This window comes from Agrilus planipennis, unplaced genomic scaffold (genome assembly GCF_000699045.2).
Source record: "Agrilus planipennis isolate EAB-ADULT unplaced genomic scaffold, Apla_2.0 scaffold121, whole genome shotgun sequence".
In the NCBI taxonomy this organism is placed as follows: Eukaryota; Metazoa; Arthropoda; class Insecta; order Coleoptera; family Buprestidae; genus Agrilus; species Agrilus planipennis.
Window position 1 is genome coordinate 450,174 of NW_020439072.1, and position 25,405 is coordinate 475,578.

Below are 25,405 nucleotides of genomic sequence, written 5' to 3' on the forward strand. Positions count from 1 at the left end.
TTCATATTTTCCTGTTTGAAGTGATTGTGATATAGTTTTTCTAGTTTTATGTTATAATTTCTTCAGTTCAGCAACAAATAATTCTTCCGTATGCTTCCTTATTTACCTTTGTCATCCGTTTTAATTAGAAAAAAGAGACTGTTGCCAAAATAGTTCGTTTAGCGTGAAAGATCAGAGCCAAAATAGGGTTGCAAATAATTTTATTGATAAAAAATCAACATCAAAATATTTATAACCATTTTGTTTCTGTTCTTTTACACATTGTAATAAGAGAAGGAAATGGAATCCATATTTTCTTTAACTTTGGATTCATCTAATAAGTGAAGTTTTTCAAATTTGGATTATACGTATTTATTAGCACAGCGCAATATCTTGTAGTTTTCAGTTTTACACGGCTGGCTATATCATGTATGCGGAGTTAGCGGAGCGAGGGGAGTCATCTGATCAGGTGATTTATTGCATTCACAGATAACTCTGATTCTCAGTTTACATTAGTTTTATACATTTCCTGGTACAACATCGGAATTTCATACAATTCCTAGGAAATGTATACATTTCTCAGGATATGCGTGTATTAAAAAATGTTTGAAACAATATTTTATACATTTTACATGCGTGAGATTTTTAAATACAGTCAAAGGTACTTACCACTTATCCTATCTACAATGTCGACATATCTGTCTAAAGCTAATCTAACCAAACTAGCCATTTCCTGAAACAAATAATAAAATAATTTTAATAAATGTTCTTGTCGCTTTTGAATGAAATATGAGATGTATTAATTAGAGATAGGCTCGGCATCCGGTTTGAATCCGGCACTTTTCGTAGGCTCCGACCAGGTACCGGATAATGACATGGGGTACCAGAAAAAAAGAAAAAGCGAAAAAAAATTAGATTGTATTGAGATAGGTCGTTTGTTCTAATAATTTTTATTTATTGATTACTATTTCTTATACACTAAATTACTTGTTAATTGGAAATGGTTTCAGCGATTTCAACAGGAGTGTATTTATGAAGAATTTCATTTCTTGTGGATGCCTTCAGAATTAAAAAGAGATATACCTACATGATTTTAGATACCTAGAAAGTTAGATAAGTCAGGATGGAAGGNGGAAGGAGTAGTAGGGATATAAAGCAGAGGATAGCGCAGGATCGTGTCGCCTTTAATAAAAAGAAGTCACTTCTATGCTCGCGAACGGTTAATTTAGAAATTCGAAAAAGGTTCTTAAAAGTGTATGTTTGGAGCACGGCATTGTACGGGTGCTAAACATGGACAGTGGACGTGGCGAAAAAGAAAAAGTTAGAAGCGTTTGAAATGTGGCGTTATAGGCGGATGATGAGGATATCGTGGGTAGAAAAGGTTAGAAATGAAGAGGTATTGGAAAAAATAAGAGAACAGAGGACTCTATGGAAGTCAATAAAAAATAGGCGAGATAGGCTGGTAGGACACCTTCTTAGGCCTGAAGGTCTAGTTTGAGACATATTAGTGGCAGAAACAGGAGTTAGGAGAGGTAGAGGTAGACCTAGATTAGATTACTGTTCGCAAATAGTTAAGGATGTGGGTTGTTCTAGTTTTAGGGAAATGCGAAGTTTAGCTCAGGATAGGAAAGAGNAGAATTGTATTCTTTATGAGAACCCCAGAAAATTGGAAAAAGGGATATTAAGTAATTATTAATTGTAGACTACTTCAAATGTTAGTTTAATTCAGCTATAATTATAATCGAAAAAATTGACTCGAAGAAGCTTTAATTCACACAGTTTTAGTTGAAAATAAGTACTTATATATTTTTAATTAATTGTTTGTGAATACATTCTGTGAGCTTTTATATTGAAGTAAATGTTTTTGGAATAAATTTGCATAAAAGTAATTCGAAAGTCAAGATTAATACTAAAATGCTTTTTTACATATCTACATGAACTTATTATTTATTGATTTAGAAATTTCCGAAATTTATTTTCTCAATGGCAATTTTATTTACTTTCCAAAGGCAATGAGTTTTCGTTGTTAGTGTTAAGAGCAAACAATATCAACCTTGTGTTCCTTTGTGGGTTAAAGCGACTTTGAAAATGGATAACATGATGGCAAAACAAACGCTAATTTAATTTATAGACATAAGGAAGGCGGTTAGTCTTTACGTGGTGGGTAAAATAAATTCAATTGGTGAATAAATAATCAGGTTGTAATTCGTAACTTTTACAGAAAGTTTGTTCCTGAAATTGAAATTCACCTTGGCAGTGTCCTTTAAGAATAAATTATAGAAAAAGCTTTTCATAAATCGTAGTGTAATGTGTAATTGTACGTTATTTTGCTAATAAGGTGTAATCCTCGGCTAGAGGTCAATTTCTGATTGAGGATTACAGTTTGGGTGTCGAAATGTGTGTTAGGTGTAGATTTTTGGGTTTTAGTGTTTTATTTAGTTCAGACGGAACTCACTTTCTTTTATCCATAAAATAATTTTAAATTTAGTTTCATGTGCTAACTACTCTAAAAAAATGAACTAATCCAGGGTTTCCTAAATTTATTTTTACTGTGACGTTCACAGGAGTTTTGCGACGCCACCCTCTGACCAAAAAGTACCTACTACTTATAGTTGTATAGTCTAGTAAAAAGTTATCGGAAAAACTCCAAATAACATTTATAATTTTTATTAGAAAATAAAAACAAAAACAAAACAAGACTACAATGCCGCAGCTCCCCACGCCGTCGCGATGCACAGTTAGGAAATCCCAGAATTAACCGATGTATCTTACAAGACCTTATCGGGAAAGATGATGTTGATTATGCTGATGTTCAACTTTACCGTCTTTTATTGTACCTACCGTTTTCTTAAAAGTTTCGCAAGCAATTAGTCGGTTCGATATACTTATGCGTACTATTACCTATTATGTAACGATTATCAGTTGCTTAATAGTTTTCCACTTGCAGATTTCACCGATTCATAATCAAACGCCTCGGCTCGACGGTGAAAATTTATTGTGATCTAAACCGCGATAACTCTTCGTAATAACTACGTATCATTTTTCGGTTAGGCGTATATTGTGTCCTTAATTAATTTTGCACGTTTTCAACCGTTTATTACTGTATAAATGTAATAAATCATTAATTATTTAATTAGCGAATTCGACTTGCCTTAAATTACGAATGTTTCAGATAATAATATATATTAATGTCGGTTAGTTATCAGATGATTTAGCAGTATTAGCATCTAGCAAGGAGGATTTAGAGATAGCTTTAAATAAAATGGAAGCGGTACTGACAGATCAGTACTGTATGAAAATAAATAAAAGTAAAACTAAAATACTAGTATGCAAGGGAGGAAAAAGTAGGGAAAGAGCGAATATAAAGATAGGAGACGAAAAATTAGAAGAAGTGGCAGATTTTAGATATCTAGGAAGTCAGATAATTCAGGACGGAAGGAGTAATAGGGATATAAAGCAGATGATAGAACAGGGTCGTGTCGCCTTTAATAAAAACAAGTCACTTCTATGCTCGCGAACGGTTAATTTAGAAATTCGAAAAAGGTTGTTAAAGATGTATGTTTGGAACACGGCGCAGTACGGGTGCGAAACATGGACAGTGGGGGCGGCGGAAAGAAAAGGTTAGAAGCTTTCGAAATGTGGTGTTATATGCGAATGATGAGGATAACGTAGGTAGAAAAGGTTAGAAATAAAGAGGTATTAGAATGAATAGGAGAACAGAGGACTCTATGGAAGTCAATAAAAAGTAGGCGAGATAGGTCGGTAGGACACCTTCTTAGACATGAAGGTCTAGTCAGAGATATATTAGAGGAAGAAACAGGAGTTAGGAGGGGTAGAGGTAGACCTAGGTTAAATTACTATTCGCAAATGGTTAAGGATGTGGGTACGTGTCCAACCAGTCTTAGAATTGATGACCCACCCTATGATGATGATGAGTTATCACGTAGCAAAAGAACAATTTAATCGAAAGTATGGGAAGCTGTGTACTTTCTGTAGGTACTGTTGCGCTATCTTTTGGTCAAATGAAAAAAGTTTGACGTTATACATATTAGATATGTATAGAGATTGCATGTACGTAATAAAAAAGATAATTATAAAGGAAAGCCGTTCAACTTTTGATACTATTTTTAGTTATTGAAATTTAAGTATCACTTTTAGTTTTTTAATTAACAAATATGCATATTAAAAGATTAAAACGGATGCTAAAGCTTCAAATGATGATGGTAAAAACTACTATTTTCAATTTAAGAATAATTACGATACAGAGAAGTAAGAAATTTATTTATTTTAATTTATTTATGAGTATAGATGAATAGATTGTATTACTTGCTTTAAATGCGACAGTTGCTCAAGCAATTATTCATATTCTCGCGCACTAAGTAATTAAGAAAAGCAACTAGCCAATGATAAATGATGTTGGTATTACAAGAAACAGCAAAAATGGATGTTACAGCACACGTCATTGTAAAAAAAGTTACATAGGAACGAAGTTTAAAACTGAAATGGCTTGCAATGAAATTTTTAAGAAAAGAGAATTGTATTCTTTATGAGAACCCCAGAAAATTGGAAAAAGGGATATTAAGTAATTATTAATTGTAGACTACTTCAAATGTTAGTTTAATTCAGCTATAATTATAATCGAAAAAATTGACTCGAAGAAGCTTTAATTCACACAGTTTTAGTTGAAAATAATTTTGTTTGAACACATTATTTCATCAAAATATTCTCACATCTAAAGAAACCACAGTGGTTAAATAAATTTTATTTGTAATTGAAACTTTGATTACTTTCGTATTTAAATTTAATCAGTAACTACAGTACTTATTTGTCCTTTTTTGCATTTTAATATTTAGTAAACTGTACAATCGGCGCATCAAATAGGAAAATTGCAACTTAGTGTAACTTCTAGGTATAAAGATATAACCTGAAAATTAGGGAAATCCCCTTAATTTATGAGAAGTGCAATACGATTTCTTTGAAGTGAAAACGTTGGTCTTTAATAAACAAATTAATAGATAAATTTTTATTCGTATTCTAATTAACTACAAATTGATTCTTTGTGTCATTAAATGACTTGCAATGTCACTTTTGTATAAAACCTGTACTTATAGTAGGTATATAAAAAGTAATAGTAGTTAAAAATAAAAATAGGCATTTTGTTTTTCCGTAAATTCCCGATTCAGTCCTTGTTGTTTCCTAATTGCCATAATTTCGTTATAATGTCATTTCTTCTAAAAGTCACGTTTATCACCAAGGCTTAAATTATATGGTAAATACTGCGATTTTTGTTTGTACGTGTGTATGTACCATATATTTTTATTAATAAAAATACAGTTACACAACACATAAAATGCTTAGTTGTAAAATAACGTCAAGTGACGAAAAACAAATAATCAGTGTACAAAATTTTCATTTTATCTAAGTATTTGTTGTTTGTACCAGAAAAGATAATAAAAAGTGTCTAATTACTACCATATTGATATACTTAAATAGTTCGAACGTTTAAAATTGGCATAGTCCGAATATCGTAAGCATAAGAAAGAGATGTCAGGTGGGAATTGCAGCGGACACAGAAAGAGATGCAAACAAACAGAATTTGAGCATGTTGCCACTATCGGACTTTAAAGAAAGTTCAACATTCTCAGGAATTTCGGAAATTAAAGACGCTTGTTTAAAGATATAATTCCAATCAGACTGTTACAAAACCGACCCTAATCTTTAACGTACCTAAGCAACTTCTAACCGCTGCACGGCTTACTATTATTCGGTTATCTCTTTTCACTTTGTCTGTATTTCTCATGAAGCATTTCTTAACCTAACAATGGCGTGTTCAATACGCAGCAAATGACTACAGTTCCAAGTTAAATCTAGAAAGAAGATGTACCTATCTGTTCTCTCAGACAAAATATATCTATATCTAGACTTTCGTTTTTGTGTATCAAGTTCTCATTTTAACAAATTTAAAACAAAATTATGATGACATTGCCTTTTAATGTACGTTATGGTATTTCGATTGTGATCTCCAGGAAGCTTAAAAAAGTTTGGGGTTTCTACACTAATGCCTATTTTTTGATTAATAATGATTTATCCGAAAATACTCGCAAATTTTCCTTGTCTTTTAGAGTTACAAGTAAATTTTACAAGCAAACGTTTTTCTTGGTTTACATACGTATAAGAACGAAGTATTCAGGTATATGCTGTACCTATTCTACGTACGTGTTCGTATTTATTTGTTTGTGTCGTGTATTTGAGGAACACGACACATAATTATTCAAAAAATATTAGATGTAGATTTCAATCAATTCTTGTCTGTGTTTTGGTTGCAACAGTGTTGCACATCAATTATATTGGATTTGGAAGGTCAGTATTTTGTTATGACCGATACAGGACGGTGAGTGAAAAATAAAATGCAAGGTTAATTTCACTAAACTTCTCTTTCGTGGTTGTTCAAGGATATTTCACAATTAATTCAGGCTTTCTTGATATTCACCCTTGAACCTGATACATTCCGATCAGTCGGTTCAATAAAGAAACGAATAGATATTGATTGTTGCAACGACTGTCGGATATTTCAATTGGATAACATGAATCAGACAGCTATTAGACATAGGTATTCATATGAATTAATTTGTGTACAAATCAGTTGAAGATTATAAATGCTATTTTAAAAAACTAAATGGGAAACTATTTTTCACAAATTGTAATAAGAGACGTTAATATTTAAACTTGACTCATCAATAGGAGGAGATTCGTGACCAAAAGGTAAAATAGTGATATGGGAACGCAGTTAGGTACATCTATTATGCAGATATTTATATTAACGTACATCCCAAATCCCTAGACCTAAAATCCATAAATCATTTTTACAACAGGTAGGTAGAAAGATTCACATGATATTTGCAGTGTCGTACACAAGAATTACATATTGTCGAGAAAGAAAATGTTCAATTTTTGCTAACAACTTATACAACAGTCAAAACAAAACGATAATATTAGTGTCACAATAAAAGCGAAGATCTGTTTGTTGATTACCAAATAAAATGAATCTGTTTACCAGTGATGTAATAATTCCTAAATAATAATTAATAAAAATCTGTGCATATTTTCAATACAGTTACAGTAAGAGGTAATTAACAGATTATATATTATATAAAGAGCAACAGGCAGTTATAGAGATGGGGCTGCAACGTAGAAAAGTAAATATTGGGAAGGGAGTGAGACAGGGATGCACATTGTCACCGCTAATTATTAATTTTTACATCGGAGACGCGATTAACATCATTAAAGACAGTACGACTGTATGGATAGACATACAGAAGCAAAAGATTAGTGTGCTTAGATTTGCAGATTATATAGCAGTATAAACATCTAGCAAGAAGGAGTTAGAGATAGCTTTAAACAGTACTGTATGAAAATAAATAAAAGTAAAACGAAAATATTTGTATGCAAGGGAAGAAAAAGTAAGGAAAGAGCGATTATAATGATAGGAAACGAAAAATTAGAAGAAGTAGCCGATCTAGTAAGTCAGGACGGAAGGAGTAGTAGGAATATAAAGCAGATGATAGCGCAGGGTTGAGTCGCCTTCAATAAAAAGAATTCACTTCTTTAATTTAGAAATTCGAAAAAAGTTGTTAAAGGTGTATCTTTGGAGCACGACACTATACGGGTGCGAAACATGGACGTGGGCGCGGCGGAAAAGAAAAGGTTAGAAGCCTTCGAAATGTGGTGTTACAGGCGAGTGATGAGGATACCTTGGATAGAGAAGGTTAGAAATGAAGAGGTATTAGAAAGGATAGTAGAACAGAGAACTCCATGGAAGTCAATAAGAAATAGGCGAGATAGGTTAGTAGGACACCTTTTCAGGTACGAAGGTTTAGTTAGAGATATATTAGAGACAGAAACGGAAGTTAGAAGAGGTGGAGGTAGATCTAGATTAGATTACTGTTCGCAAATAGTTGATGATATGAATTGTTCTAGTTTTAGGAAATGCGAAGGTTAGCTCAGGATAGGAAAGAGTAGAGGTACGTGTCCAACCAGTCTTAGGACTGACGGCCTTATGATGATGGAACGATCAGTACCTACGTGAGTCATCTGACTCTCACTTGACAAATTATTATCTATGTGAAAAGTTGTATATCTTATATAATATCGATGCCTATATGTTTCTCACACTGATCGTCTTACCGATTTACATGTAACATATCAATATGATTGTTTTAATTCTAGATTACGCATGAATACTCGGCAACTGCACATGATATTGCTTATTTGAATACATTATGTTGGTTGTTAAATTTTCTTAAGGAAATAGTCTAGATTCTAGACAATATTTTGAAAATATTGAAGTAATTATTTTCTGTAAATTTGAACGGATCTGGTACATTGTATATGTGTATTTATTGCTTTATGGTCAAATAAATTTTGTTTTATTTATCGTGTTTCCTATGGCATGACTTCATGTATTTGGAAATTCCTTTTTTTTTTACATGAGATCAATACACTTAAACGCTGTGATTATGGAACCACTAAACAAATATTGTTTTACTAATTGCAGTTTCCAGTATTTCTGTAAGTTAATAGATTAAAAAATGTGATATGTGTTTTTATAACGCTTCGGCTGTGTTATGTATATATTTTGAGTATTGATAAATTAACTTAAAATGATAAAAATCCACAATCTTTGCAAATTTTGTCGAAATATACGATTAAAAATAGCTTATTTAAGCAAAAACGTACAAGTTCCGACATTCAGTATATTCCCCTATGACTGTAACATATGGACTGACGTACGCACAAAAAAAAAACGAATATAATACAATGGCTCTTATCAGTTCGTGGTGGAATTCTAAGTACGCTTTTAAAAAAAAGTACACTAGCTGACTTCAGAAAAAAAAAATTGTAAGAAAAACTACCTAATTGTTTCTGAATAAATAGTTAACAACATTAACAAATAATTGACGTTTATGTGAAAGTGCTTATAAATATTCTTTTTTACTAAAAATGGACTTTAATCAATAACATTAACACTTAAACGTAAACAATTTATTATTGCGTACTATCTTAAAATGCAACACATCAACTTTTGGCGTAATTAAATCGTATATAGTAGGTAGATAAACATGATACACAAACAAAATGAATGTAATCACAGCAATTTATAAATTGTAGGTACACACCAGTATAAAAATTCGACGACATTATACCTATTCAAAACAAATCAATGAATAATAAAAAGAGAATGGTAATGAATAAAAAAAAAGATCTGTTAATCGTAAATCATCCAGACCAGAGTTAGAGTTAGAAATTAATGGAAAAATTGAGTATTCCGTTTTGGTAACTATTTGTTGGTAATTAAAAAGTTGTTTTGATTGTATTAGGTACTGTTAAATAGGTGGTAAATAAATGACCTGTGATGATGAGGTTAAGAAACCTCCATAAAATACTATCAAAGAGTGAATTAACTTGGCGACAAAAATGGTTCATAAATCTAGAAAACTTGTTGTGCCTACGTAATAGATAGATACAATTATACAAATTTTGTTTTTTTTATAGTTTAATACATATACAGTATCTAAAAACATCTCATTGATCGAGATTAATTGCTTAAACATTGTTCAATTGCTGCTTTTATCGTGAAATGTCATTAGTCATTTTAAGAAAGGATTAATATAAGGACATGTTTGTATTTCGTTAAAAATTCTGTCGCGGGATTGACAGGAAGCACATCGTAATGTGGACATTCTGTCTTATTATAGAATTAGTCTAGGTAGTAGGGGCGGGTGAGTGGGAAAAATTATTCCATATAAATTTTTTTAGGCAGTTTTGTCGGAAGATTCTCCTGAATATTACGATACAGGCAAGCCGGTAATCCGGTCAGGTACTAATTAAATCACGATTGCTTAAACAAACGGTAAAAACTACAAGAACATTTTTTTTTTATTTTCATTGGTTTAATCTCCATAAAAAAGGTTTTAAGTTTTCGTTTAATATTTTCCAAGTTATGAATTTTGAAAATCTGAATGGGAAACGCTATTTCCTATGCTTCAAAAAATTATTAAACAATATGTTGTTTTTTTTATATGTTTTTAAACTGTAGTTAATAAATTGCAACAAAGAAATTTTGCTTCTTACTATTAATAGATTTTATATTTTAATTATTTAAAAGGCACGCTTGCTGACTGATAGTCTACAACGCGCTAATATGAGACGCGCGAGTGAAAGAAAGACAACAGTAGGCANAAAAATTTCTTTGGTGCAATTTATTAAATATATATAAAATATTAGCTTCTAAGTTTGTTAAAGGTGTTTGTTTGGAGCACGGCGCTGTACGGGTGCGAAACATGGACGTTGGACGTGGCGGAAAAGAAAACGTTAGAAGCGTTCGAAATTTGATGTTGCATAGAAAAGGTTAGAAATGAAAACGTATTAGAAAGAATAGGAGAACAGAGGATTCTGTAGAAGTTAATAAAAAATAGGCGAAATAGGTTGGTAAGACACCTTCTCAGGCATGCAGGTCTAGTTAAAGACATATTAGAAGCAGAAACAGGAGTTAAGAGGAGTAGAGGTAGAACTAGATTAGATTACTGTTCGCAAATAGTTAAGGATGTGGGTTGTTCTAGTTTTAGGGAAATGCTAAGATTAGCTCAGGATAGAAAAGAGTGAAGGTGCGTGTCCAACAAGTTTTAGGACTGACGACCTTATGATGATGATTAACTCCTAAAAAAACATTTTTTTTGTAATAGAAAATACCACAAATGGCACGGTAAACGCGGTACGGTGCTACATTTTAGGATTACGTATGCTTCAACAAGGTCCATTTAAATATATGGATATCTACTTGCTGAAACGAATCCCGGCGTAGCTCACCTCAACTTGATAGGCACGTTACCATAATCGAATAAAGTAATTCGAAATGGTCTGTATCTTGTCGAAACTGCTAGACGCGGATCGCGATTTCGATCTTGTTTGATCTCACCAGCGCGTCGCAGACTGCTCCGACAGAACACAGACCAACTTTTACCTGCTGTCTTAGCAGCGCGTTTTAGAAAATACCACAAATGGCGCGGTAAACGCCATCTGTAGTACGATGCCACATTTTAGGATTACGTATGTTCCCATTTAAATATATGGTTATCTACTTGCTGAATAATAACTTTTTTAAGCAAAGAAAATAGCGTTTTTCATGTATATTCAGACTTTCAAAAACTCATAATTCGCAAAATATGAAAAATAAAAAAAACTTCAAACTCTTATCGAGATTAAACCAAAGAATATAAAAAAATGTTCTGGCCAAAAAAATGCTTTTTGTCATTTGTTTAAACAATCGTGATTTAAACAATAACCGACCGGGTTACCAGCTGGCAACCTAAATTCAGGAGAATCTTCCTGCTAAACTGCGTAAAAAAATTAAATCCGAATAATTTTTCCCACTCACCCGCCCGTATTGCCTGGACTAATTAGCTTACTACGGTAGTTGGCATAGAATTTCTTTCGTGCAGGTTAATAGGTACTTATGTTGGCATTTAACCGCAGACAGAACGACAACAATGAAGACAAGAAGAATCGTACCTACTCGAAATCGAAAGCGCGTTCCACTAAGCACAAAGTTTACGGTGACTCGACCTTGGTGGTGTAATAATTTTCTTTCGTACTTGACGCAATATTATTAAACGGTGTAATGTTTTAATAATAACAATACCATCCGAGAGATCATCTTCCACGTTTTATTTATTATTAACTTGCGAAAGGATTAATTGCTGACGTTTCGCTTGTTTAGCGTAATGTTTTATGATTATATAGAACGTATTTCCCCGCTATGTATACCACAAGTGATAATTAATAATAAATACACAAAATGATGGACATACGCAATGAATGAATATGACTGGCCTTTCAAAAAAAAAAAAAAAACTCCACACGTGTCAAAAATTATGTGCTCAACATGTATAATCTCTCGTTCTACTGACTAATTAACTGCTACTTGAAGAATTATCGTATCATTGACGTTGTCCAGGTTTGTAGTTTCTTCTGACGTTTAATTTTTTTTTTTTGCTAAGAGAAATGTTTGTTATGTAAACGCTGTTATTAATTCATTAAATAATTTATTTAGTAGACATATACAAGCAATTTTAGGGGTGAAGAATATATTACGTAATGAATAATCACACCTACGTTTCGCTTTATGTTTTAAAGCTTCTTTAGGGTAGATTGTATAGGTCAAATATAAAGTATCTCAGAGTTGTAGAAACTCTAAGATATATAATATATACTTAACAACATAAAATGAAACGTAGCGTTGATAACCATTAGGGTAAGAAATACGAAGGTGTAATTCACTTACAATTAGTTTTGGGAACGCAACGTTTTATTAAATTCCTTATAAATCTGTGGAATTACGTGTAGATTTGTAAGATATAAGAATTTGGGTTTATGAATTTTAATAGAAGAAACAGTAAACGAGTTATATCGGAGAAGAAAATACGACAAATGGCGCTGTAAACGCCATCTGTAGTACAGTGCTACATTTTAGGATTATGCATGCTTCAACAAGGTCCATTTAAATATATGGATATCTACTTGCTGAAACGAATCCCGGCGTAGCTAACCTCAACGTGATAGGCACGTTACCATAATCAAATAAAATAATTCGAAGTGGTCTGTATTCTGTCGAAACTGCCAGACGCGGATTGCGATTTCGATCTTTTTGGATCTCATCAGCCCGTCGCAGGCAGCTCCGAGAGAACACAGACCAACTTTTACTTGCTGTCTTAACAGCGCGTTGTAGAATTGTGGATATAATTCATATATTCGATTATGGTAACGTGCCTACCACGTTGAGGTAAGCTACACCGGGATTTGTTTCAGCAAGTAGATATCCATATATTTAAATGGACCTTGTTGAAGTATGCGTAATCCTAAAATGTAGCACTGTACTACAGATGGCGTTTACAGCGCCATTTGTCGTATTTTCTAAAACGCGCTGTTAAGGCAGCAGGTAAATGTTGGTCTGTGTTGTGTCGGAGCAGCCTGCGAGACCAATTTTGCTCGAATAAAACGTGAAATTGTTCATCGGTATTTCACCAGAAAAAAGGGTAGGACAAGAACTCTGTTTTGTGTGTGAGTACCTACAAGAATAATGAAGAAGTACGTCTATAGGTTCGGATTGCTCACTAGCTCGAAAACTACATTGTCACAGTTGTTAATATGTGGTGGAACTATCATAACAAACAACTTCGGATAAATAATCCGGTAGAAGGATGGAGGTTTATGAAAGAATGAAAAAATAAAACACTAGAGGCTGTGGAAAACTATAGCGATGCTCGTGGTGGACAATAGTAGCAAGTTGATCATGGTGAAATTGACTAAGAATGGCTCATTTTTGAGTTTTCCCTCACCGTTTTAATTTTTTTTTTAATTTTTCCAAAATAAAGTTGTACTACTATACATACTTTAAATCTTTATTTTACAGCTATTGACTACAAAATACATTGTATGTAAGTACATCTAGAGACCTTTGCAATTTCCTGTCTACTGAGAATAAAGCTTAATTAAGGATAATTAGCAATTTTCGGTATCTCGCTTTAACGCTCTGTAAAATATTGTAGTACATGTTGCAATATAATCCACGTATACTGCATAGATATGTAACATGTAACATCCTTTTGAAACTAGTAGCTACTTTTTATCATTCGAAATGAATGCTTTGTGCAAATTCAAATACTTTACAGTTACAGTTGAATTATTTTTGTTGTTGATAATAATTTGAAAATATCGTATTTTATTCTGTATTAGTTGAATATATATTCGTTCGTTCGTTCTTTTGATTTATATATTTATTAGAGTAGTTTTGGGTACAAGAGAGGTTTCCCGAAAAAGTAAATTTGTACCTAATGTCAATGACACAAGCAAGACTTATGGGTAATTGATATGGTAAAAAAAAGTAAAACGTTTTTACCTGAATGCATTTTGCAGAGAATTGAATATTATTTAATATTTTTTAAACTAACTTCTTAAATAAATATATACACATTTTTATTCGTGAGATCAAACCTGATTCTTTTTTGATAAAAGCTACCTGATTTTGCGCTATTCTTTGTTTTATATTTTGAACGCCTTTTCCACTTAACAGACTGGGTATTCCGTACCTTATTACTGAGTATGAAATCTAAACGCATTTACGTCTTTAAATGTATTTACGGAATTTATGTATAACAGATAACAAAGCATTTCATTATTTTCAAGAATTCGATTCTTTTGTTCTTCATGTGTAGAACTTTAAAGTTAGAATTAAATTTCTATCTTGGGTTATAGACATAAATTTGTATCTTTTTGATTGATTTAAAACTTAACTTAATTTAACGTTTCCCTATTCTGCGAGATGAAGCATTATTATCTAATCCTCGCTTGTCACACATTCGATAAGCAATCTAAGTATTAGTTCTAATCTAATACATGCACATTTAATTTGAGTAATGACAATTTTTTTTATGTAATTACACAAGCAAATTTGAGTTACGTTTAATTTAGATCGCCGAAAAAACTAAATTTCTAATCAGCTTACGACCAAAATAAAATAGTACGTAAAAAGATGCTGGTCCATAAAATTTCAACTTCTTTTTATTGCAGTTGCAAAAAAGTTCGGACACGGCGACGGCGATACGTTTCAATTTTCATTTGACTATTTATTTAGTTACATTCGTCGTAGCTACAAAAGAGTTTATTTACGTAATTATTATTTTTATTCATAGTTTAATAAGTACATATTTAAATTTGAAGCTTGAAGAAGTTCAATTAAACTTTCTAAAATTATAGTTAGAAGTGTTATTTGTCTCGGAGATGAAGGCGACGAACAGTAATTCACATTAATGACATACATTGCGTAGCAGGTTTTACATGTTGCACAAATTGTAACTTTTTTAATTGTACTTGTTTTTGTTCAGCTTTGCAATTTGGTTTATAGTGGAACTATTAGGTACACGGCGCGGCAGTAAAAGTCCATCACCTGTGGTCGAAATTCGATCAATTGTATAACTTTATTTTACTTAATCTTATAAATAAAAAAAAACATTTTGCGTTGAAATTTAGCCGCCCGTATGGCTACCGAATATATTTCATTCTATAGCTGAACTATTGTTTGTAGAAGGTTCCAGTAATTTATAAAAACATTCTTGTATTTTTACTAGTGAGGACAATGTCATAATGGTATCTATACGTTTCTGCAACCTATGCTAATACTACTTTCGAATTGCTATTAAATAGGATAATAATTGATACATTGATAGCTATCACTTATTTGAATAGGTACTCTATACAAAAATTTTCAGCCTCTCTCCAGTATCTCAGAGTCTTTCAGCGTCTCTGAGAGCGTCTCTCACAGTCTTTCATAGTCTCTCAGTTATTGACTAGGTGTTTTTATGGATCTCTCACAGTCTTTGTATGAGAGACTCGAACGATAAGATTGTTAATTCAAAGATTCGAGTCTCTCACAGAGAGACTGAATTAATAAAACTGAAAAATTGAGAGACTCGAGTCTCTCGTAGAAAGACTGGGATCTCTGAAATATGTTGAACCTAGAAAATTTTAACCATTGCTATCGAGACACCGCTTATTGAGAGATTCGAGTCTCTCGTTCAGAGACTGGTTACGAAATGAGGATCTCTCTATGAGCAACACTCGTTCAGAGACGCTAAACAGTTTTTTTGACAGTCTCTCTCAGCGACCCCAGAGAGACTCGATGAGAGACGGAGACTCGAGTCTCGCTTTCAGAGACTCTGAGAGACTGAACATTTTTATATTGATATATCCTTTTTAGAAATAAAATGACATAGTTTTACATTCTGTGCAACAAATACGCATGTTTGTGAATTGCTTTCATTTCTAAATATTAATTAACCAAATAGCATATCTACAATCAACTAACTGAAGTGACGATTTGTAATATATAAAAATAAAATGAAAATACAACTATTGACAGACAAAAAAGATGTTCGAAGTTTTTTGATTGTAATATCTTTTACTTTAGGATATAGGCTCAAGATTTGGTATTTCCAAAAAACCTTTAGCTAAGAAATCAGTTCATTTTAAGGTGCCTGTCTGTTTAATAAATTTATTTTCCTTTCTCTAATGATACTTCGTTAACAGCAATAGCAATTTCTTTAAAATGAATTCAAATTTACCTACACAATGTTTTAATAGATAATAAAAATCTTATTGGTATTGACATCAACCAATGCGTGAAGTCATTGTCAAGACGAGTTAAAGGATTGGCTTTGAAGGCATAGAATGTGGTGAATTTTAAACATTTCAGACGACTCTAAGTGAATATCAATGAATTAAAGAACAATTAAGAAAGTACTATAATAAAATGGCGAACACATATCATTATTATCGCCATAAGGTCGTCATTCCTAAGACTGGTAGTACACTGTAGACAGTAATCTAATCTAGGTCTATCTCTACTTCTCTTAACTCCTGTTTCTGCCTCTAATATGTTTATTAGATTTCGGTTTAAATAATTAAAATAGATTTAATTGTTCACGTCAGTTTCGTTAATAACTACTATTGGAATTAATAATGATGGAGTGAGAAAAATCATTTTATTAATTAATTAATTTCTTCAAATAACAGTGTACATTACGCAAATATACAAACAGAGGCAAAAACTTATTTACAAACTGTCATACCCCGGTCGTTATTAATTGAATGCACATACATAAATCAAACAAGGTTATTAAATGGAGAAGTACTTATATGTAAACAAAAAAATATTTAAAGGAAATTATTACTACAATATGATAATACGCGACAGAAATTGTGATAAATTGAATTCCGTACTAGTATCTATCTACACATACATACATAGGTAGTTACATATAATTGGTTCCCGATGTCATTGATTAATATAAACATTATTAAAGACGCATGTTTACGTAACAAGTATTACTTAAAATTAAAGAAAAGTTTGTTATTCATATGCTGCTTGCGTTAGTTTATAAGGTAATTGTCAATAAGTAGATACTTATATAAAAATGTTTTGTTTATATCATCCCTTTTAATCAGGGTTCAGATTATTATATCAAATGGAAACAAGGGACGCCCCCCACCCCTTGGTAGCAAACTAACTTCCTTATAACCTAGCGCTCTGATAAATGACGTCCATTACCTACGTAAGATCTTCTTTTAAAAATTGAATTGATGAAGCTTTTAGATATTTTAATGTCGAAAATAAATGCACAAACACAAGTTACAAAGATGTTTATTGTGCCACAATGTACTATATTATTTACTAACTCAATAATTTCATTCAGCTAGGAAAATATATAAAAAATAACAAAGACAACNTAGACGAAAACGCTTTTTTTCCTTATTCGTTTGTTTCTAACTTCGAACGTTATATCTCGAAGTAAAGATTTAACAGTCATTATTTACGTTCGCTGAATTACCAAAGAAAAAAGGAAAAAATTATGATTTTAACTTGTATCTTCACCGGAGTAGATTATTATTTTTAAGTGGTAATACAGAGAAGTTATTTCCATTTTTTTATTACTGGTTACATAAGCTTACACTTAGTTTAAGTTTTTTATACTACAATCGTAAAAACTCGTACAAAAATTAGAAGATAAGTATTCCTATCCTCCCCAGGTAGTTTGTAAGCCTCTAACAAAATTTCCACATTATTTTTATGTGCTAATGAATAATCAGCCGTAAAGTAATAATTTGAGTACTTAGTTGGCTTTTTATTAGTGAAGTTACAAATGTTTCTCTCCACTTCTTACTACTTAATTAAAAATTTTTTTGAAGGTCTCTAAACAGTTTAAATGTTTTTTTTTATTATTTTTTTTTGTCTTTCATGAGAAGACACGGTACAAATAAATTTTAACCCTGAAGATGCCTCATAATTGAGGCGAAACGTAAGTTATTGGTCTCGTATAAATATAAAACCTTTGCCCCATACATAGGTTGATTTCTTACTTTTTTAAAATAAATTCTATAGTGTTTTGAAAAGTTTGAGTTTACGCTATCGTTTCAGTTTGTCAAATTAAAATTAATTTGGGGCACAGGATTATTGGGTAATTGACACCGTTCGTCTTCTGTTTTTCATCGGTAATTTTACCTGAACAGCTTCTTTTTGGTTTTATTCCTTTTCTAAAAAATTAAAAGCTTCTACATGTATATATTAAACTGTAAAAAAATAAACAGAACGTCTTCGTTAATTAGTAACAAAGATAAAAACAAATGTTATTTTTATACACTTGCATTTCTTTGAAACAACCTTGTAAAAATTGTTAAAAGAAACATATTATTTTACGTTTATGAGTGACAAACATTTTGCATTTATATTTTCATGTACAAATGAGGGTCAAATACCGTTCAAGTCTCAAGACACAGACGTTTAAGTAGGTTAATTTACACCACATATAAACACGTTAATGGATAGGTAATTACTTGTGCTCGGGTCTGATAGTAATAACAAAATAAAAATAAATGAAATTTTCCGCTAAAAACACTGGGTTGGTATACCTAACGTTTACATTTTATAAATACTAGAGATCGCATGTACAATTCTGTAAACATGGAAATGAATAATATGCCAAAATATCAAAAATTATTAACGAAAAAATGAAGCCGTCTTGAAAAACTGCCACTTGTCTTGATTCCAAATTAGTACAACTGATGTAACTTGAAAATCAAGTTAAGCCGTCAATCCGTACTATTTTGCTTTGTTTATATTTTGATTTTATCAAAAACTGTCACATGAGTGATCTTCGACGTTTTAAGGCTGCTGTTATAATGGAGCGGTGTAGGTAAGGGATAGCGGCGCGATTTACATAGCGGTGACCCGCTGTCTGAACAAAGGCGGTGTATAAAAGCGGTGCAAAGAGAAACAAAAATGTTTGTTTCAGATAGAGATAGAGGTAGAGGTAACCATGTTGTTCGATGACTTTCGGTATGCAAAATATGTTTAAACTTTGATATTGACATTCGGAAATACTGTCGAAGCTCGATACAAACGTATAACTTCATCGCCTTAGTTCCGATCTACATTAATAAGAAAGACATTCGTCAATTTTTCTTCGTTCACATATTCAATAAAAGAGATTGTACAGCAACATTTATTTTAGAATATTTGTCTGTCTCATTCTGTATATGACTGAATGTTATTGCATAAATACGCGCTTTTTCCTATGTTCACCGCTTTACTATATCTCTATCCTCGCCGCTTTATTGTAAATTCTTTTTAAGGTTTGGAGCGAATCCTAAAAGGTATTCTTTCAAGCTATTTCAGGGATATTAGATTAGTTAAACATTAATTTAAGCAGTTTTTTTTTTTAATTTTAACTTTTGATATTCATGCTTCACCTTCATTGTTAAGTAGGTTTTAGAATAACATGATTATTGTGTTGCAGTCTTTCGTCAATAATCCAAGAAGCACTTAATACATTAGAAGGGATGTTGTTGTAAATAACACTGTCAAAGTGATCACAAGATGCTGATAAAACTAATACTTCTTCTATGAAATAAGAATAATGCCCATGGATAAGAGTTGCAAAAAATGAAAAATAATCCACAATTAATCTTTTTTTTTTATTTTGTAGGTACGTATTTTTGTAAAATTTTAGTAAATAATCCAGTGCAAATTAATATAAAAAAATATGTTTCGGTTATAATCAGAGCAACAAAAGTATTTTTGGGTACAACATGAAATTATTTTTCGAAAAATATAAGGGTCCAACTTACTGCCTATGATTAATGTTAGGTTAGGTTAGGTTCTTCTACAGACCTTTGAGTTTCACCATAGTTATTCATTTGTGTTACCAAACGTTTCACCGCTTGTTACTTCTTCAGCGATTTGATAATGGACCACATGATAAAAAATCAAATCATTTTAATGGATTAATGATAGTGATAAGCTTATATCTAATTAATCAAACTAGTAAAGTAATGATGATTGATTGAATTCTGTCATCAGACGTCTGAAGATGCAGTAAGGAGTAATGGAACTTTTGGTAATAAAAGATACTAAAATCCAAAGATTATGTAGAAATCCAAAAGTCTGGATTAACTAGAAACGTTTTGCGAGCTATTTAAATGCCAAACTCGGTATAATAAGTGACAGAATTTGCCGATACTTTGCAGTTGCAAAGTAAAACAATATCGAAAGCGTAAGATTGAAGCCTATCTCTTTCTCGCTCTCGATTATGCAATCCAGTGACCTGGATAACCAAGAAGTTTTTCAACGTCACACTGCACCGACTTAAATCTCTCAACGCAGCTAGTTGAGGCGACGGTGGAAGGAACGGTATGTCGGCGGCGTCTAGCTGGCTACTAAAATCATTAAATATGTCGTAATACCGCGTGGTATATTAGACCAATAACAATAATAAGAGAACAACAAACATTGCTTGTATGAGTGCAATAGTACATCCCCATTGCTTGTTGTACGTGGTCTAAGGATTACCTACGAGGAATTCGTTTTAAATGTAGTTAATAAGTAGGGTGGTGTAGAGTCTAGATCTCTAGATCTTTGTAGATGTACATATGTCACTTAATGATTGGATAAATGCCTAGATGATGGCCCCCACCCCCGAAGGGGGTGGAGGTGGGGGATCGAAAGAGGGTGGTCACTTGAACAAAACCCGATAACCTAACCTACCCTATTGATAAAGATATTTAAATAATGTTTTATATAACTTTCTCAATATTTTTATGTGTTTTATGTATTAGTTTTACCTTTGAATATTGTTTAAGAATGACTATATAAATATTTACATGCCTAGAAATGTATAAAAATTGGCATATTTATTACTTTTGAACCCCTATAAGTTTTTATGGTACAGTGGTGGGGGAGACCACCTCTTTCGATTCCCCCCACCCCCATCATCTAGACCTTTACCAATGATTGGTCTAAACATGGTAGCGGATACACGAGGGGTTTTCAGGTCCAAACCTCCCAAAAGACCAAAATTCGATGCTTCTTCAAGAAATGCACCAGGTGGACGTCAGGGCTAATGTCGATTTGAAAACAAAACAAAATAGATAATTGCTATTTATTATGGAATTAAAAATATTCCACAAGATCCATAAGGATATTGACTTGTCGAACTGACTTTAACCTCCCGTACGCGGCAGATACGTAACAAAACTAAGTAAAAAGTTCGTGGTGGTTAGTGGAGAAGAAGAACTGGCTGATTTTAGATACCTGGGAGTCAGATAAGTCAGGATGGAAGGAGTAGTAGGGATATAAAGCAGAGGATAGCGCAGGGTCGTTTCGCCTTTAATAAAAAGAAGTAACTTCTGTGCTCGCGAACGGTTAATTTAGAAATTCGAAAAAGGTTATTAAAGGTGTACGTATGTTTGGAGCACGCCGGTGTACGGGTGCGAAACATGGCGCGGCGGAAAAGAAAAGGTTAGAAGGGTTCGAAATGTGGTGTTATAGGCGGATGATGAGGATAACGTGGGTAGAAAAGGTTAGAAATGAAGAGGTATTAGAAAGGATAGGAGAACGGAGGACTCTATGCAAGTCAATAAAAAGTAGGCGAGATAAGTTGGTAGGACACCTTCTCAGATATAAATGTCTAGTCAGAGACATACTAGAGGCAGAAACAGGAGTTAAGAGGGGTAGAGGTAGACCTAAATTAGATTACTGTTCGCAAATAGTTAAGGATGAGGGTTGTTCTAGTTTTAGGGAAATGCGAAGTTTAGCTCAGGATAGGAAAGAGTGGAGGTACGTGTCCAACCAGTCTTAGGACTGACGACCTTATGATGATGATGATGGTTAGTATTTTGTAGTTTTCATTCTCTTCTATTCCTAATCTAAGGATCTGACTTTTTAGATCTCATAAAAAGCTTTAAACTTCTCGTTGTCAAATTGGAAATTACTCGAGTCGAATTACTCGGTACCATTATTCGATAATCGGTCAAATCCAAAAACAGTACTGAATCCGTCCTGAACTGGATCTCCAAAGCAGGGACCCGAACTATTTCTAATTTGTTTACAGTCAACTTTTAATGGGTGTATATCTTTGGAATGAAAGATTATCCACAAAAATGATAAAGTTACTGTAAACCCTTTCCTTATTAAAATGGTGAATCCGTCCCTGTTAATGCGCAATTTATCAACAGTGCTATTGTATATTTGTTGAGCATTCTTCGTATCTTTTGTAATAAATTTGGATGCTATACGAAACGGGGAATTAACATTGACCTATGAACTTAAGCGAACCTAATATTTAACAGAAATTGAAAATTTCAGATAAAACGCAATTTTTAGTTACCGCATTGATTGAGATTTTGATAGAAATATGATCAAACCTGAAATTCTTGAAAGTTAATTAATCAGTTTCATTTCTTTACCTTTATTGAACTTTTTTTGAAGCGACTGCATAAATGTTGGAATTAAAAGAACAAGTTGTAAAGCAATTTTTAAGTAAGTTAACCAAAGGTGTTAAAACTTAAAGACGTTAAACGTTATTGTATAATTGTACTCAATTAAATTATTAAAAATTGCATGCAATTGAACTTCTGTTTCATTCTAAAAACTAAAAACAATAACTTTAAACTTTGATGAAGTATGAAGTTGTGTTCGTTTCTTAATTAATCTTGGAGAACTTGATCATATCGATATCAATATATGCAGAAATTACTTTAATAGTTATTTAAGAAGATAGATAAAAATTGACCGTTCCTCCGCTTATCTTCAAAAGTACCGAAACCTAAAATTTTTAAAAAAATACGGAAAATAGTTCTTTGCTTATAGATTCCAGGAAAATTAATAAATATATCGTCTGAACATAACATGGTGTATGTTTCAACAAAACAATATTGTGTTTATTTTACATTTACAGTTTGAATGTATGGGAGAGCAAGGTTTTTTTAACTGCAATGTTTAATTGGTTTCCGAATGAAAAAGGGAACCTTTATAGGATCACTCGTGTGTCTGTCTGTCAGTTTATTTATTATGAGAAACATAATGGGCTTCTAACACTCATTTGAGGTTCGCTAATTCGATATCGACTTAAGAACGAGTTAAAACATGTCGCCAGTTTCACCAAGATCACATACCAATTTAAATTAATAATTTTAATCTGACGCAAAGAAGCTGTTGATTATATAATTCNAGTGATGTTTATTTTATTGGATTAGCAAATCTGTCTAACAAATTCGGAAAAATTCAGTTCTTTTTATCAAAATAAAATTCAATAAACATAAACTGAATACAATACTGTTAGCCCATTAGTATTTATCATCATCATCATCATAAGGTCAAGCGAGTTAAAACATGTCGCCAGTTTCACCAAGATCACATACCAATTTAAATTAATAATTTTAATCTGACGCAAAGAAGCTGTTGATTATATAATTCTGAAGAATGTAAAAATACGCATTCATCTGTTGCGATCAGTGTGCGCTTAAGCCGGTAGTTTACTGTTTCAAAACGATATTTCTTAAAACATAAAAATTCCTTTGTAACAGAAAATTTGAATAACTATTTCAAATGGTTTATAACCGTTTAGTATTTAAGATATCACCTTCTTCGTGTTTAATGTGCCCGCTCGTTCAAGGTTCGCCACATATATGAATTATTGAGAAAGCATTAATGTAAGAATATTTTTATTAATCATCAAAATTAAATAAAATATATTACAAGTTCAAGTGTGACTAAGATTTCGAAGGCTTCGTACATTAATAAATACTTATATACTATTTAGAAAACGTGTACCATAATTTATAATATTAAAAGAAACAGCATAGTTTTCCTCTTTCGGCGAGGATGCAACTACATCTGCTGGCGTCAGATAAACGACTCTATCTGTGTTTTTACGGAACGTACATGATCAATCCTGCTGTATTTCTAGGAATATAAAATCCGATCTTATATTAATTTACACTCGGAAGGTGTATTAGACCTTATTTTCGGCGTGGGTTATGCAAGGGAAGAATAAAAAAATAAAATGTTACTTAACCAAAGTAACAATGAAAATAGCAGTTAATTTAAATGTATAGTAGGTACAGTCCAAAATTTCAGGACGCTGATACAGCAAACATCCGCGAGAATTTATTGTGACAATCACAACTAATCTTACTTATTACCTACCTACAATCTAACGGAAGTCTCAATGTGCTTCATAAATTTTGCTATTGAAATTTTAATAAAAAGGAGTTACTTCTGTGCTTGCGAACGGTTAATTTAGAAATTCGACTTTTTTCGAACAGTAATCTAACCTAGGTCTACCTCTAACCCTCCTATCTTCTGTTTCTGCCTCTAATATGACTCTGACTAGACCTTCATGTCTAAGAAGGTGTCCTACCAACCTATCTCTCCTATTTTTTATTGACTTCCATAGAGTCCTCTGTTCGCACATTCTTTCTAATACCTCTTTATATCTAACCTTTTCTACCTACGTTATCTTCATCATTCGCCTATAACACCATATTTCGAAAGCTTCTAACCTATTTTTTTCGCCGCCCCCGCTGTCCATGTTTCGCACCCGTTCTGCGCCGTGCTCCAAATATACACCTTTAACAACCTTTTTCGAATTTTTAAATTAATCGTTCGCGAGCATAGAAGTGACTTCTTTGTATTAAAGGCGATTCGACCCTGTGCTATCCTCAGCAGTATATCCTTATTACTCCTTCCGTGCTGACTTATCTGACTTCCTAGATACCTAAAATCAGCCACTTTATCTAATCTGACGTTTCCTATCTTTATATTCACTCTTTCCCTACTTTTTCTTCCTTTGCATACAAGTATTTTTGTTTTACTTTTATTTATTTTCTTACTTTACTGTTTTATCAATACAGCTTCAATTTTATTTCAAGCTATCTCTAACTCCTCCTTACTAGATACCAATACTGCTATATAATCTGCAAATCTAAGCATACTAATCCTTTACCCTTGCACATCTATCCCTACAGTTGTACTGTCTTTAATGATGTTGATGGCGTCTTCGATGTATAGATTAAAAAGTAGCAGTGACAGTGTGCATCCCTGCTGACTCCCTTCCTAATATTTACTTCTCTACGTTGCAGCCCCATCTCTATAACTGCCTGTTGCTCTTTATACAAACTAAGTATGACTCTTCTATCTGTGTAACCCATCCCTACATTTTTAAGTATATTTAAAATTTAACATTGTCAAAAGCATTTTCTAAATCTACAAATCCTATGTACGCACCCTTTCCTTTTTCTATCGTTTTCTCTATTGTTATCCGTATAGCTAGAATGACCTCCCGCGTTCAATATATTGGTAAATTTCAGTTAAGCTAAATGTGGATAAAAGTTAATTAATGTGGTTTTATTTTCACTATCAAAAATTTTTGATTTTTCGGATGTAAGGTAAACAAGTACCTACTTTGGTACCCAGGTGCAGTCATGAATCAAATAAAGTAATTTTATCTATTACAAAATACTTATGATATGTACAGGA

At 32.4% G+C, this 25,405-nt stretch overlaps 1 protein-coding gene across 1 annotated transcript in view; it reads right to left on the bottom strand.

Moving 5' to 3' along the window:
• Positions 1–25,405, bottom strand: part of LOC108738686 (elongation of very long chain fatty acids protein AAEL008004) — a 51,600-nt gene that overhangs the window by 20,278 nt on the left and 5,917 nt on the right. Inside the window, exon 2 of the mRNA XM_018472216.1 lies at positions 649–712. Coding sequence (XP_018327718.1) covers positions 649–712 — 64 coding nt within the window. The remainder of the gene's footprint in view (positions 1–648; positions 713–25,405) is intronic.